Source organism: Xenopus tropicalis, chromosome 2, assembly GCF_000004195.4.
Source record: "Xenopus tropicalis strain Nigerian chromosome 2, UCB_Xtro_10.0, whole genome shotgun sequence".
NCBI classification, from domain to species: domain Eukaryota; kingdom Metazoa; phylum Chordata; class Amphibia; order Anura; family Pipidae; genus Xenopus; species Xenopus tropicalis.
In genome coordinates, this window is record NC_030678.2 from 128,057,360 (window position 1) to 128,073,424 (window position 16,065).

At 40.8% G+C, this 16,065-nt stretch overlaps 1 protein-coding gene across 2 annotated transcripts in view; it reads left to right on the forward strand.

The window, feature by feature from the left end:
- Window positions 1-420: 420 nt before the first annotated feature.
- pcdh9 (protocadherin 9) overlaps window positions 421-16,065 on the forward strand; it is a 1,048,626-nt gene continuing 1,032,981 nt past the window's right edge. The window contains exons 1-2 of one of the 2 annotated variants that reach the window (XM_031897111.1): window positions 421-2,337; window positions 3,088-6,243. In XM_031897111.1, the coding sequence (XP_031752971.1) occupies window positions 3,208-6,243 (3,036 nt within the window). In that variant the 5' untranslated portion in view covers window positions 421-2,337; window positions 3,088-3,207. The remainder of the gene's footprint in view (window positions 2,338-3,087; window positions 6,244-16,065) is intronic. The other variant, XM_031897110.1, reaches the window with a different exon arrangement.

Consider the following 16,065-nt stretch of genomic DNA (forward strand, 5'->3'; position numbering starts at 1 on the left):
ATGGAGCTGTGTTTGTGCCTGTATAGTGTGAGCAAGTGTGCTGAGAAGTATGCAGTGTATGTGCCTAGGTGTGTACTGTATGTGTGTCTGGGTGTTGGGTAGCACTACGGTACATATGTATGTCCTGTTTACATGTAAGACTGTGTGTGTGCTTGTGTACAGTTTATATACAATAAATATATAGGTCTGTGTATATCTGTATGTATATATCTGTATGTGTATATCTGTATGTGCGTGCTAATGTCTGCAGCTGTGTGAGTTTGTAAACGTTTGTATATTCAATTCTATATTATATTATATATGTGTTTGTCTTTCCTGGTTTGTTTGTTTGTGTCTTGTCTGGATGTGTGAGTATTTGGGTGCCACAAAGTGTTTGGGTTTATGTTCATTATGTGCCTGTGCATATCTGGGTATGTGAGTTGGGTGCCATACAACATAGGGGTAAGTGTGTCCCTGGGTTAAGTGCATATCATCTGGGTGTGTGAGATAAGTGCTAAAGCGTGTATCTGTAAATGTGTGTCTGGGTCATAAAGTGTTGAAGTGTATATCTGGGTGTGTGAGTTGGGTGCCAAAGAATGTGTGCCGGGGGTCACTAATTGTGTTTGTGTATGACCGGGTGTGTGAGTTGGGTGCCAAAGAGTATATGGGTGTGTTCTGTATCATTGTGTGTGTGCATGTCTGTCTATGTCTGGGTGTATGAGTTGGGTGCCACAGAGTATATCTGTGTGTGTGTGCATGGGTCATTATATGCTTATGTATGTCTGAGTGTCTCAGTTGGGTGCTACATAGTGTATCGCTGAATGTGTGCCTGGGTCATAATGTGCATTTGTATAACCGGTTGTGTGAGCTGGGTGCTACAGAGTGTATCTCTGAATGTGTGAGCTGGGTGCTACATAGTGTATCTCTGACAGTGTGCCTGGGTTATTATATATAACCGGGTGTGTGAGCTGGGTGCCATGGAGCATCTGGGCGAGTGTTTGCCTGTGTCATTATGTGTTCCTGTCTGTGCATGTTGGGTGCCAAAGAGTGTATGGGTAGGTGTATCTGTGTGCCTTTGTATGTCCGGTTGTGGGTTTGTGTCTGTCTGTATGCACAGGTGATTGTGTAGCCATGAGAGATAGAGAGACACCTTCTTTCCTGATGCTGCCAGTTGCTTGTCTGCAGGTCCGACCTTCCAGAGCTGGCAGCAGCCCCAGTCCCATTCTCCACTGACCGATTCAGGCGCCGCCTTAGTCCCAGCGTTATGTGAGCGACGGGCTGACAGGCTAATAAGGAGGCGGCCGCTGTCTGCCTCCCAGCCACATAGTCGCAGCCAGCCAGTCGGGTGGCTCTGGGCGGGTCTGAGATCAGCCCCCCCTCCTGTACGGTTTATTGAGAGTTGTATGAAGAAATCCAGTTCAGAGGGAAGGAGGGAGGGCTGGTGAGTGCGGCGCTCAGAGGAGAGTAGTACCGAGAGCATCTTCTGCTTCTATTTATCTGGGGATTTCTTGCAACTGTCAGCGCTGCTGCGATAGCTACACATCCTTCAACCCTTACTTCAACTATCGCAACTTGCAGCACTTGGGCTCCCGTTGGTTGTTTTTTTTTTTTATTACGGCGATAATGTAACAGATTGTAACGATCCTGATCCTCGATGGGGAATGTAAGTGGCTGGATGTGTCCAAGTGGATATGTTACTGTTTGTGAATGTCCCTGCCCGGAGCCCGGCACTGCTGCTCCCCGCGGAGGGCGCGATTTGCCAGGAAACTGAGCGATTTGTGTTCCCTTGGAGTTGCTCTTTCACCATCCTAAGGAAACGCTTGGGCTTGGGATTGGCAAACTGCTACTGATTGCTTGCTGCCAGGAACTATTGGATGGCTTCCCGAATCCATAGACCCTATTCCAGCAGGGACCAAATGGAAAGTACAGTATAGAAGTTGTCTAGGGGCTGTGAATCTGAATTGTGCTGCCTTCTATTCTCCTGTGTCTTTTCCCGTGATGTAAATCTGTGTGTGGGAGAGTACTATGAAGGCACTGGCTGCATCTACCTGCCTAGATCACTCTGATGGAACTAATCGCATGCATCAGCCTCCCCACCGCCTAATGCAGCTAAGACTAGTGCTTAGGAACTGGCCAGTCTGAGCAAACCCACTGCTTGGGGTGCGAGCACCCTCTTCATCAGCACCCGGAAAGCATTCTACTTCTGCTGCACTACCAACCAACCGACAGAATGTACGAGTATTAACTCTTTGGATGGCCAATCTGTATTAGAGCATTGCTCAATGGTTTCATTTGCATTCCGTTATTTTACTGCTGATCCGATGGCTGCGCTATAACTGGATGGAAACCCGCTCACTTGTAAGTTGTAAGACCTTTTCTTTAACAGTAAACTTGGTTCATTATCAGCCGCGTTGCATGGACTCCCTAGGAAATTGACAGGTCGTGGCCCTTCTTCTGTTGTTGAACTGCAACTTCCAGTATTGGCAGACAGGCGGGCTTTGGGAGTTCTAGTTCAAGAACAGCTGAAGGGCCACAGACCGGACCTTGCCTATGTATACAACACACGCATTGTTTGTGGGCCATCACTGATTGCATGTTGTGTGGTTGCTGCAGTGTCAGCGTTGGTATGGGCTGCCTAGCACACCATATCATAGCAATGGACTATGAAAGACAGAAGGAAAGGGTTCTGATAAGGAAAATGACTCCAGAGTAAGAGCAATGAAGCACAAATTGCATTTGGCAGCTGACAGTGCAGTTACAAGGAATACTGGTAAGGACTTCGGATTTTTATTGGCAGCGGTTACACGGATAGATGCATGATGTGAATTACACATTGAGTAGCAGGGGCATGAGGCACAGGAAGGGAGAGAAAAAACGTGTGGGAACAACATACTGTAGCAGCTTAATAAAGGGAAGTAGACTGCGATTTTGTGCAGTGGATGCTAATGCTGATGAATTAGTTCCAGCTATTGGGCAATGTAAATTGACAAGTGAGGAAGCAAAATACTCTGATGAGCGATTTGACATAGGCATATGTATATGATGTGCACATCATTTGTATTTCTCAAAAACTGAAACAAATCTGTTTATTTGTGATTGTGTTGACAGCTGCTGAGTCCAATTAGAAATGAGATGTAAGAGATCGTACTACCCATGCACGCCTCCTCCTCCTCTTCCTCAGTGACATTTAACTCCTGAAAAATCCAAGCAACATCCAAGTACATTATCATGAACCTAAGGGATTTTTACCTGTTGGCTGCTCTTATTGCCTGCTTAAGGCTGGATTCTGCAATCGCCCAAGAACTTATTTATACCATCCGAGAGGAACTGCCTGAAAATGTACCAATAGGGAATATACCAAAGGATCTGAATATCTCCCATATAAATGCTGCCACTGGAAGCAGCACCAGCCTTGTCTACAGACTGGTTTCTAAAGCTGGGGACTCTCCACTGGTCAAGGTGTCCAGCAGCACTGGAGAAATCTTCACCACCTCCACCAGGATAGACAGAGAGAAGCTATGTGCCGGCTCGTCTAATTCAGATGAAAATGAGTGTTTCTTTGAACTTGAAGTAGTTATACTTCCCAATGACTTTTTCAGGCTCATCAAGATAAAGATAATCGTCAAGGATACCAATGATAACGCGCCTATGTTCCCATCTACTGTCATCAATATATCGATACCAGAAAACACTCTTATCAATAGTCGGTTTCCCATCCCATCAGCAGTGGATCCCGACACAGGCTTTAACGGCGTCCAGCACTATGAGTTATTAAATGGACAGAGTGTCTTTGGGCTGGATATTGTTGAAACACCAGAGGGGGAAAAGTGGCCGCAACTTATTGTGCAGCAGAACTTGGACAGAGAACAGAAAGATACATATGTGATGAAAATCAAAGTGGAAGATGGTGGGACCCCTCAGAAATCCAGCACTGCTATCCTGCAAGTTACAGTAAGTGATGTAAACGACAACAAACCAGTATTTAAGGAAAGTCAGGTGGAGGTGCACATCCCAGAAAATGCCCCCATTGGGACTTCAGTCGTTCAGCTACACGCGACTGACGCAGATATAGGAAGTAATGCTGAAATCAAGTATATCTTTGGTGCCCAAGTGACATCTGCCACCAAGAGACTTTTTGCTTTAAACAACACCACAGGGCTAATAACAGTGCAAAGGCCACTAGACCGGGAAGAGACTGCAGTCCACAAGTTAACTGTTCTGGCAACCGATGGCAGCTCCACCCCTGCAAGGGCGACAGTGACCATTAACGTGACTGATGTTAACGATAACCCTCCTAACATCGATCTCAGGTACATCATAAGTCCCATCAATGGCACCGTATACTTATCTGAGAAGGATCCCATCAACACAAAGATCGCCCTGATTACCGTTTCTGATAAAGACACTGACGTGAATAGCAAAGTGATCTGCTTCATCGAGAGAGAGGTTCCCTTCCACCTGAAAGCAGTCTATGACAACCAGTATTTGTTAGAAACTTCTTCCCTATTGGACTATGAGGGCATCAAAGAATTCAGCTTTAAAATAGTCGCAGCCGACACTGGAAAGCCCAGCCTCAACCAGACAGCCTTGGTGAGAGTAGAGCTGGAGGATGAGAATGACAACCCCCCGATTTTTAGCCAGCCTGTCATTGAACTCTCAGTTTCTGAAAACAATCGCCGAGGCCTCTACTTGACCACTGTTAGTGCATCTGATGAAGACAGTGGCAAGAACTCGGACATAGTTTATCAGCTTGGCCCCAACGCTTCTTTTTTCGATCTCGACCGAAAAACGGGAGTTCTGACAGCTTCTAGGGTGTTTGACAGAGAGGAGCAGGAGCGATTTATCTTCACTGTCACAGCCAGAGACAATGGGACTCCCCCACTCCAGAGCCAAGCAGCCGTCATTGTCACTGTCCTGGACGAGAACGACAACAGCCCTAAATTTACTCACAACCACTTTCAGTTTTTTGTCTCTGAGAACCTGCCGAAGTACAGCACCGTGGGGGTTATAACAGCCACTGATTCCGATGCAGGGGAAAACAAGGCCGTCACCCTCTCTATTCTAAATGACAATGAGAACTTTGTGTTGGATCCATATTCGGGGTTAATCAAGTCGAATGTTTCTTTTGACAGAGAGCAGCAGAGTTCCTACACGTTTGATGTCAAAGCAGTAGATGGGGGTCAGCCTCCACGTTCCTCCACGGCCAAAGTCACCATTAATATAATGGACGCTAATGATAATAGCCCTGTAGTTATCTCCCCACCATCCAACACATCGTTTAAGCTGGTGCCTCTCTCAGCCATACCAGGCTCTGTGGTTGCAGAGGTATTTGCTGTGGATACTGACACTGGCATGAACGCTGAACTGAAATACACCATTGTTAGTGGAAACAATAAAGGCTTGTTTAGGATTGACCCAGTAACCGGCAACATTACTCTTGAGGAGAAGCCAAGTGCTGCAGATGTTGGCCTTCATCGCCTGGTGGTCAACATAAGTGACTTAGGATACCCCAAGCCCTTGCACACTCTGGTACTGGTCTTCTTGTATGTCAATGAAACTGCTGGAAATGCCTCATATATCTACGATTTGATAAGGAGGACTATGGAAACACCCCTAGACAGGAATATTGGGGACAGCAGCCAACCTTACCAGAATGAGGATTATCTTACAATTATGATCGCCATTGTGGCAGGCGCTATGGTGGTGATAGTGGTCATCTTTGTCACAGTGCTGGTGAGATGTCGCCATGCCTCCAGGTTTAAGGCAGCCCAAAGGAGCAAGCAAGGAGCAGAGTGGATGTCACCAAACCAAGAGAACAAGCAGAATAAGAAAAAGAAAAGGAAGAAAAGGAAATCTCCCAAGAGTTCCCTGCTGAACTTTGTCACTATTGAGGAGTCTAAACCAGATGACACTGTACACGAACCCATCAACGGGACAATAAGCCTCCCAGCTGAGCTGGAGGAACAAGGGATAGGACGATTTGACTGGGGTACCACTCCACCAACAACCTTCAAGCCCAATAGCCCTGACCTAGCAAAGCATTACAAATCTGCCTCTCCGCAGTCTACTTTTCACCTAAAAGCAGACACCCCAGTATCTGTGAAAAAGCACCATGTGATTCAGGAACTTCCTTTGGACAACACCTTTGTGGGGGGTTGTGACACCCTCTCCAAACGCTCTTCCACTAGTTCAGATCACTTCAGTGCCTCAGAGTGCAGTTCCCAGGGAGGCTTCAAGACTAAAGGTCCCTTACACACCAGACAGGTAAACGAGCACTTTTACTGGTCTATAAGTACTGCATACAAGTGCCCAATCAACCAGTATTGAAGTGCCAGTATGTCTTCATTCGGTCTTCTTTGGCTTGCTCATGATATATAGAGGGAAAAAAAATCAACCCCTTTAACTTTACAAGCAATGAGGACTCACAAGTCTGGTATACATATATGCATATATATGTGTATGCATATATACTTGTGTATATTCTTGGCTGTATTGTACCATATTTGTGCATGTTAATTATCAAAGTCCAGCTGTAACCTTTTTTTTTTCCTACAATAAAAAATGTTTCCCCAGGAATTTCTAATTTCACAATAAATGTCACCTATGATCCACTTATGTTCCACTGTGCAGTCTTTAGAAAATTGCTTTTTAAATGCTTTGTTTTTAATGGAAAATGTCACAAAAAAAAAGGGGTTTACTTTTTTTTACTCTAGTTGAAAAATATGTTGATGTATTTTACATATTTAGTAGCACTTACTGTGAGAAAGGGCATGACTGGGTGCAATTTATATTTGGGAGAAACAATGTCATCCAAAGTAATTTAACTTCAGTTGGAAGCAGAATAAATAAAGGTGAAGGCATGCAGGTAAAACACGTGCTTGTAGCTAATCAGATGCCTAATGTGTGTTATAAGTCTTGTGCCTCTGCTAGTGCACTATAGGCTTTATATTTAACTGAGATCACTGTCTTCTAAGCATAACAACTGTCAGATTACTTTCCACTAACAATGAACGCCTGCTTTACGTATCTGGAATAATTTCATATAAGCAAAAATAATGTATGGTTGAATAATCTCCTCTTTGTCTTTTTTTACGGGTTGTGTTAGGCATAGAGATGTGTGTAATGTAGAATTCATAAGAGTGTGAAAAGTTATAACTATACAGTCATAGATCTAAATGCCCCCCCCCCCCCCCCCCCCCACAGCTTTGAACATTTTAGAAACAAGTTTTCCTCAGTATCCTTCAGGGTTAATTGTACTTAAATCAGAATATTTGCTGTGTTATGCTGTTAGAACACACCTACTGTATTTATTGAGTTAAGGGGATTTCTTCAAGTAATGATAAAGCAAATTATGCAGAACCAAATCAACCTATTGTAAATATATATATATTCATCTCAGTAAAGCAGAGGCAATCTGTCAAAGCTTATTTTAGCTGTGAAATTTGCCATCTAAAGAGGGATTAGTGAGCAGGGAAACTCATATTTTAACAAAATCCAGTATTAGCTCTCAGTCCAATAATTCCCTACTAATAAAGATTTAAATGTAGAGCTGTCTAATTTATTTCACTGAGGCTTGTCTGTTGCCTCTAAATTAGACTGTCAGAATAGCCTGTAGATGGCACTAGGGTACTATGTGGTTTATGGTGGCTTGGTGCCAAGCCTGCAGTATATTAGAGGTGGGGGAGGAAATGATCAGACTGGCACTACAACCCCCACCCCCCCTCACTTTAATGACAGTGGTGCAACCAGATCTTGAGTCTGAAAAGCAGTTCTGCATTAACTGACCAAGCTTTCTAGGTTTGCTCACCTAGAACCAATAATTAATGGTATTGCTGGCACTAAGCCTTATGAATGTATATATGAGTGGGAAATGGATGAGGAAACATCCCACATGCAGTTATTCACAGCTGAGGGAGTCCCCTGTGTACACCAGCCATTATATTCTGCAAGGGAACTTTCTGGTAGTGCCAGGGTATGCGTCTATCTATCTATCTATCTATCTATCTATCTATCTATCTATCTATCTATCTATTATCTATCTATCTATCTATCATCTATCTATATCACCTTTGTTTGTCTGTCTATACCTGTCTGCCTTTATATTTATCACCTTTGTCTATCTCTCATCTGTTGTCTATCTATCTATCTATCTATCTATCTATCGCTCTCTCTCTCTCTCTCTCTCTCTCTCTCTCTCTCTCTATCTATCTATCTATCTATAACTCTCAGCTGTGTTCTATCCATCTGTTTCTGTATTTTTCCATGTTTTTATATTTTATCAAACATATAAAGGCAGATATAACATATTTTCAGTTACAGAGGAATAATAATGCTCTTTAAACCACTCAAGGATTTGAAAGACGTCAGTCTTTATGTTAAAGGATGAGAAGATATCTGTAGATTATCACAACAGTAATTTGTTTTCAATGTATCCATTTCTCCTCTGCACAGCATTAGCATATCAGACTATATTGACAGTCAATTTATTGTAGCTAGAGGCTTTACACTAAGCTGTTTATTACCATTGCCTAACACCGTTGATAGCAATTGGGGAATTAATTTTCTTGCCCCTGGTGTGTTTTCTTGGGTATAAACAACAGATGTTGAAAAAAAAAGTAACCTATTTTACATGTGCCATCTATTGAATAAGCTTCCAAGCTTTTCTTACAGGTTGGGTCATGAACAAGACAGATGAATTAGGTGTTTTGGAAGTGGTGCTGCACAACCTAATTTCTAGTGTCTAGTCTGCATTATGCTTGTTTGCTTTAATATATGTCTCCAGTTTTATTAGCAATGGTGGTAGATTGCTATGGAAAGTTGTACTGGCTGTGTGTATGTGTGTGACTTGGAATATACTGTGTATTTCTGAAAGTAGAAAACAAGGCTGTATTTTGCAAACATGATGACACCAACAAAGCTAGTGCTTAAAAATCACTTCAAATATGCAAAGCTTGATTTCATTTTTTTGTTGCCAAATATGTAAAGACTTGTGTTTGTACTTAGCTATTAGGGAAAAAAAAAACATTTCAGGATGTCTTAGTTTCCATGCCATTTTCTTTCCTAATTCTGCAGTTGTTCTTTGGGAAAGCACAAACTTGGCAGGAAGGGAAATACTGAGTGTTTACAGGTACTGTTTTAGAATTGAGAGCGGTGTGTGGATCACTGTGACCCCATACGCTGCCATATACTAACTGACATTGCTGCAAATTAATTGGTGCTCCTTTTGCAAAACTACAAAAAGTTTAGTTATAGAACTACTGCGGCTGAAATATAAGACTTTTCCAATGTCCCAGATTAAATGTGTATGTCTTACTAGTTATAGATCCTTGGATTTTGTATATATGACTGAAGGATTTAAAATGACCTTTTTTGCCACCCCTTTCAAATTTTAAGCTGGTAGAATCTTGTGCTGTTCTGCTGTCATCAGTTTTAAATATCCAATCCACATACAGCTTTCTGCCATAGCTCTATTATGTTTATATGTTCTGCTTTGTATGAAAGAGCTTTTGTTCCACCACTGATTCGCTGCACCTGCTTGCCATCCTTTTTATAACTCCTGGCAAACAGTAGGATTCATACAAAGCATGGTGTGCTAGAATACAACATAATTTGTTATTTTTGTCAAAGCCACTGCAACCTAGTAACTGTTGTTCAAGTTGCAAGCGGCAATACATTTGTTTAGAAAAAATATGTATTGTTACAAATGAATCATTTCCTTGATCACTCTTCTGCAACAGTTCTTGCTGGGAAAGAAACACTGAGAAATAAATGATAGTTTGCATAGAGCCGGTACAGGATTAACCATCCTTCCGCTGGTACGTTGAAATAATAACATCTTCAAGGCTCACACAAGTCCTTCAATAGAATGAATAACTTGTAAGGGGTGTGAAAATTCACTTGCACAATGCATGACATTGCTGAGCTGAAGGAAATTAGCATAAATCCCGTCGGCATGTCTGGCTTTCTTTTTCGGAAGGTATTGTTTATTCTTAATTTAGAAGACAAGTTGTGTGTCATTGTCAGTTATTATTAATTACTTGTGTGTGCTGCAAAGTGTCCATGAGATCAGGGTTCTCCAACATAAAGGAAATCATCTTCTTAATTATCTAACCACACATTTATTTATTTTGACAAATGCTTTCAAAGACCTAGGAGATATCTAGAGTTTCTTTTTAACCACAGTGGTGTCTATGCCATTGTAAGGGAAGCAATAAAATAAAGGCAAAAAAATACTTTACTTACTATCGCCAAAAAAAAGGAAAAAAAAAACCCATATAACTGCATTATTGAAATATCTGTAATTCTTTGCTAATTCATTTTTGGACAGGATATAACTGTAATATATACTGAGTGGTGCACCAGACCAAGCAAGCAGATGTTGCTCTCAAACAGACCACCAGTAAATGCTATCTGCTATTGTGCGGCTGTGGGTTACTAGATCCGGTGCAAACTTTGTAATTATCATGTTGACTTGTACCTTCTGTTCTGAAACAGGCCCTGGCTTGCATATTAATTTGAGACTTTTTAAAGTTTTACATTTGCCAGATCTTTTTTACATGTTTCTGTCTTCCCGTTACTAATTCCTACCTCTCTGACCTAACACCAATATATATGGGAAACTTTATTTTTTTGAAGATTTTTAATCTCACATTTTCACTTTTGCATTACGTTCAGGCGCACATATGCATTGCCATGAAAATTCGCACTTGCAGAGACAGCATACTGCACTCAGTGGGATTTATCTTTGTTATAGATTCAGTGTTTCCTCTTGCTGAACTGTTGAATCTACTATAAATACTATAAATACTTGTAGTTTTTCCACATGATAAGTGCTGTTGAGTGTAGAAGCCTGTTCTATTCAAGCATAATGAACAACGTAGCATATACAGGTTCTTATTAAAAGCCATTACAGACCAACCTGTTTTTGTAGTGACTTTCAATAATACTTGGAGGTCTAAATCTTTGCCTTTATGCATACATTTCCCAACACCAATGCACCCTGTGTTCTACCACACACATGCAGTTGTACATATATTGCTGAAGGCTGCATTTGTATTCTGCTCCAGTCAGTGTAATTGAGAGGAGTGCTATTTTGTGTAATTAAATAGAAATATGTCAGTGGGCATGTATAAAAGTCAACCCTTGTTAAAGTGATTAAAATGTTTTTTTTATAGTAGTCCCTGTGGACCAAGTACAGTCAAACTCATGGTCTTGTTAAGGAGATCTAGAAATTCTGCTTGATCCCTATCTCTGGAGAAAACATATTTAGGGCTTTGAACGTTATGTGGAAGATTATTAACCACTTTGCTGCTGGGGAGAATTTGCTTTCATGTATTTTTTTTTACACATAATACACTTTACTATATGCAGCAAAACATCATTGAAACATACAGTACAATCAAAAAGAGGTATTAAATAAATGTAATTTTATACATTTAACCAAGGATAAAGCATGTGTAAGGCCAATGTTTAGTTGTAGGAGCCATCCCCTATTCAGCTTCACCTTCTCAACTGTTTTACATTGGCATCAAGAATTAGCTGATACTTAGTGGAACTCATTCTTCTTATTACACGTACAATATTGCCTGTGCCACTGGCTGCCACATGGCCCCAATGCATAATGTAACCACCCCAGTGGCAAGTTGTTTTTTTTATCAAATGCTACTCCTTTTCACTCCATGCAAAACTTTGATGATTGTGGCCAAAGAGTTAAGATGTTACTTCATCTCACACCTGTTTCCAAAAGGCCTCTGGCTTATCTAGATGCTGTCTTGCATATCTCAGACGTTGATGTTTGTGATGAGATTGCAAATGAGGCTTCCTCCTGATGACTCTCCCATGCAGATCAGGTTTGTGCAAGCAACGCTGCCCCAGAGAATAGAGTCAGCCAAACATTCCTGTAGTTCCTTTGCAATCATATGAGCGTTTGCCTTTGCCTTCATGGATGGCATACAAGCAGTTCTCTAAAAGTTTTCTTGGTCTTACAAACCTTGCCTAGATTTCCACAGTTTGTCTTAAAGGACAAGGAAAGGTGAAATCACTGGAGGCAGGGTAATTATAACCCGATTCCCTAGGTTGAAAACTGCTCCAACCTAGAGTATTTCTGTAGAAGCACCATGGAGCCATCATCTTCCACTTCTTCATTCTTTAATAGCCCCAGGCCGGCGCATGCTCGGTAGAATGAAAAAGCCACCTTTTTGTTTAAAGTTTTGCTTTTCACTCTATTTCATATGCACTGGGCTGGAAGAGAGAACAAAGAAGTGCAAGAAGATTGGGTGCTGCTTCTTCCCCCAGCCAGTGCAGTTTTCAGCAACCAGGTGCACTGGCCTGGGGTATCAGGTGAGCTCTGCGGTTGTCAACAGGTGACAATTGCTAATGGCTATTAAGTCCTAATGAGGTAAATAGGGTCAGGGACCTTACACTTGGCAGTAGTTTTATTACTGCTTTTCACTAACAGCAGTAACTACATTGGTAATTTGCCCAAACTTTTGCATTCATTTTGCTGTACATGTATACTATTTATGCATAGGTTTTATCATTATATTGGATTTTAGTTTACCACAATGAAACTGGAAAGTGCAATACCATATGTTTCTGAGTCATGGACGGGATGAAAGTGATTTCCCCAACAATGAACTAACTTAGCAGAGATAGCTTTTGCCTACCCCTAATTCTAGTCCTGCTAACTAGAAGTGACCTTGAACTTTTTTTATTGACAACTAAGGAAACAACTGTTTTGTTGAGTGACAAGTACTGTATCATTTCTGCAATCTTGAATGTTTTGAAACAAAACAACAACAAAAAAAAACACAGACAACATTCTTAAATTCCAAAATGCCAACATTTTTAGGAATTTTACACTTTCAAAATAGTTTACACATAATAAACCCCACCACCCTAAATACTGCTCCTCATACCATAAGCACTGCTCACCACTGCCTCATCCCCTTTTCCAGCCTTATTGGCTTTACACAAACAAGCTTGCTATACCAAACAGCTTATTGGCCAGTGCATGTGGCCGAAGTTATAGTCTGCCCAACTGATACCTAGTTAAGGATCCCCATTGGGACATTGATTCTGTCCTGTCCCAACAGGTCTTCATAGCCCCCTATTATGACTCTGAGTGGTGAAATCCAGAATCTTTATGTGACCTGCTGTAGTTACTGCTCTGCCCATCCCCCTATTAAGATATAATGTGAATGCCCTAACTGCTATTAAAACACACAATCTGCTTTTGGGCTGTACGCATATGTGGGTCATAGTAGAAGCTCTGCTTCTATACTGGCTCTGGTTCTGCATACAGTATGTACTGTTAGGATACATTGGTTAGTACCACTGGGTTATCTGTGGAACTAAACTTGGACTGCTTGGAGAAATGTTGGTCAGGATTATACTGCTAGCATATATAGTCTTTAAATTTTACCACTGGGACTATTGGAGTTAGCATTTGAACTTCTGGGATGATTTGGAGTCATAGAGGAACCTTTTTGATTCCAGCTTGGTCACTTTCTGTAAACTATATGTTTTCCTTATGTGTCATGGGTTTCCTATTCCTCTCCTCTGGTTTCTTCCAACACTCCAAAAACATACAGGTAGATTAACTGACTGATTAATTGACCCCACTTTGTGTGATAGGAACCTTAGACTGTAAGCTCCACTGGGACAGGGAGTGGTAAGAATGATGTATAATCTCTGTAAGGTGCTGTATAAATGTATCAATGCTGCATCAATTATTTATAACAATAAAAATGTACCTTGTCAGCCTTGACTTGAGGTAACATAGCACACAGGTCTTGGCTATAGTAGACAAATAATAGAAAGGGTTCAACACCAGGGCAGGTTGTTTTTATAGTAAAAAGAATTTAGACCCATAGCCATATATTCATCATTTAATGATAGATATTGCTGTTCATTTGAAATTCACTGAGAATAAATCTGTTCAGATAAACATTATAGCAGATTTAACTTATACAGTATGTTCTCTGTACACTTTCTACATCTCCCAGTGCCACCAGTTTAGCCACATACCATTCAGCTCTGATTAACGTACCAGCTTATAGGTTTTCAACTGCAAACAACATTTGTCTGTAAATCAGCATTAAAAATTGTGCACTGGTTTGTGGATTGGGAATTACAGAGTGAATCATCCCAATTCCCCAGTGTCTGCTGCTTACATGCACAGATGCAAATGTAAAGAGAAAGAGTGTTCTGTGCATGCTGGAATTTCTGCCTTCATACATATTAAAGTATGTTTTAGGGGATATAATAATGTAGAAATCAAGGATTTTTTTTGAGTGATAGAAATCTAGCTGAACATTGCCCAAAACAGCAGGACACCCCCAGCATTACAGTTGCGAGGATGTCTAGAAGTGTGATGTGCTTGACGGTAAGCTTTGCAGAAACGCTATTTATAAATATACTATGAAATCAAGGTGTGTGCTGTCCTCTGCTTTAGGGCTTCATAATGGATTTTCAGATTTTCTCATATAAGATCATTTTGGTAAAAATCAAGTTTTGAAATGATGGGCACATTGATTTTAAGTGTCATGTATAGCTATTAATTTGCAACAAGCTGTAAGGGCTAATTATTACAATCGCATTTATATATATATATGTATATATATACACAGTATATATACTGTATGTTAGCTTCATATCTTACTTGGCATAATTATTCCCTGAAATATTTGTTTTTTTGCTTTCCTTTTGAAATTAGCAACAAAACACCCACTGTTGGCATTTGCAAGTGTGGGCATCAGCACAAAGGTCTTTGTGGAAACTGAAAGGCTGATTCATATTTTCCAATGTCTTTTTGTTTAAAATGTGTTGTGGGCACACCCATTTTTTAAAAAATAGATTTAAATGTATTTTTGGTTCAAGGCTTCTTGCACTCACTCATAATATTCTCACAACATAGTAAATATTGGGTAAAAATGAGTGACAGTTCACCATAGCTTCATTATAAATCTCCATATGATGCAGAGTTTAATTTTAATTTTGGCTTGTTTTGAGAAGTTTTCACACCTTTTTGCAAGAGGCGTATAAGAGTGGCAGCAAACTCAACACTATACTTGTGACAGGAATGATTTTGTTTACCATTCAGTGCCAGCTTTAGGATAATGGAAGCTTGTAAAATGAATGTCTACAGCCACTCAGAAGCCAGCACACAATGTGTATAATATATTCCAGGATTTTCGTAGGCATACAAAAGTATAAGCTGATCAGTCTCTTTATAATGGTTACATATAGAAACACACAAACAATCCAAATCCTGACTGTAACATGGGAGAAGCAGAGCAAAAGTATATTTATAATTTTTATACTGTACAACCACCAATATTTTGTCACATTCTATTATTTTCTCTTAATAAGGTATAGGATCTGTTATCCGAAAACCGATTATCCAGAAAGCTCCAAATTATGGGAAGAGCCACATGCCTAGGGTGCAATAGTGGAGGGACGCTAGGCATGTACCTTTTTTGCCTACCCCTAGTCAGGGCCTCCCCCCTGAATGCCCCCATTACCTCCCTCTCACTATCTTCAGCATGGCCCAGTGTGCTAGTTCAAGAGCATGCATGCGTGTGCTGGGGGTAGTTGGGGAGGCCAACCAGGTTGCCTAGGGTGCCCGCCCAGCTTGGCCCAGGGTAGTATAATTGTAATTTTAAGTGATTACCTTTTTCTCTGTAATAATAAAACAGTACTTTGTACTTGACCCTTACTAAGTTGCATAAATCTATATTGTTGGCAAAACATCCCTATTGGGTTCATTTAAGGTTTAATTGATTTTTACCAAATTTAGGACCCGATGATCCAAATTACAGAAATATCCCTTATTTTGAAAACCTCAGGTCCCAAGCATTCTGGATAATAGGTCCTATACCTGTTTATGCATATACAAGGCCAGGTGGTGCATTTCCAATGCCCACAAATCTGGATGCAGGAAGAAATAATGAAGAAGTGTTGCAGAGTTTGCATAGAGTTATCTCAAAAAGATGGTTCATTGTGCATATACTGTACCTGTTGGTGGAAAAGGCCTCAAGCAAGTAAGGGAAAGGATATTCTACAATAAGCCATACACTTCCCTTT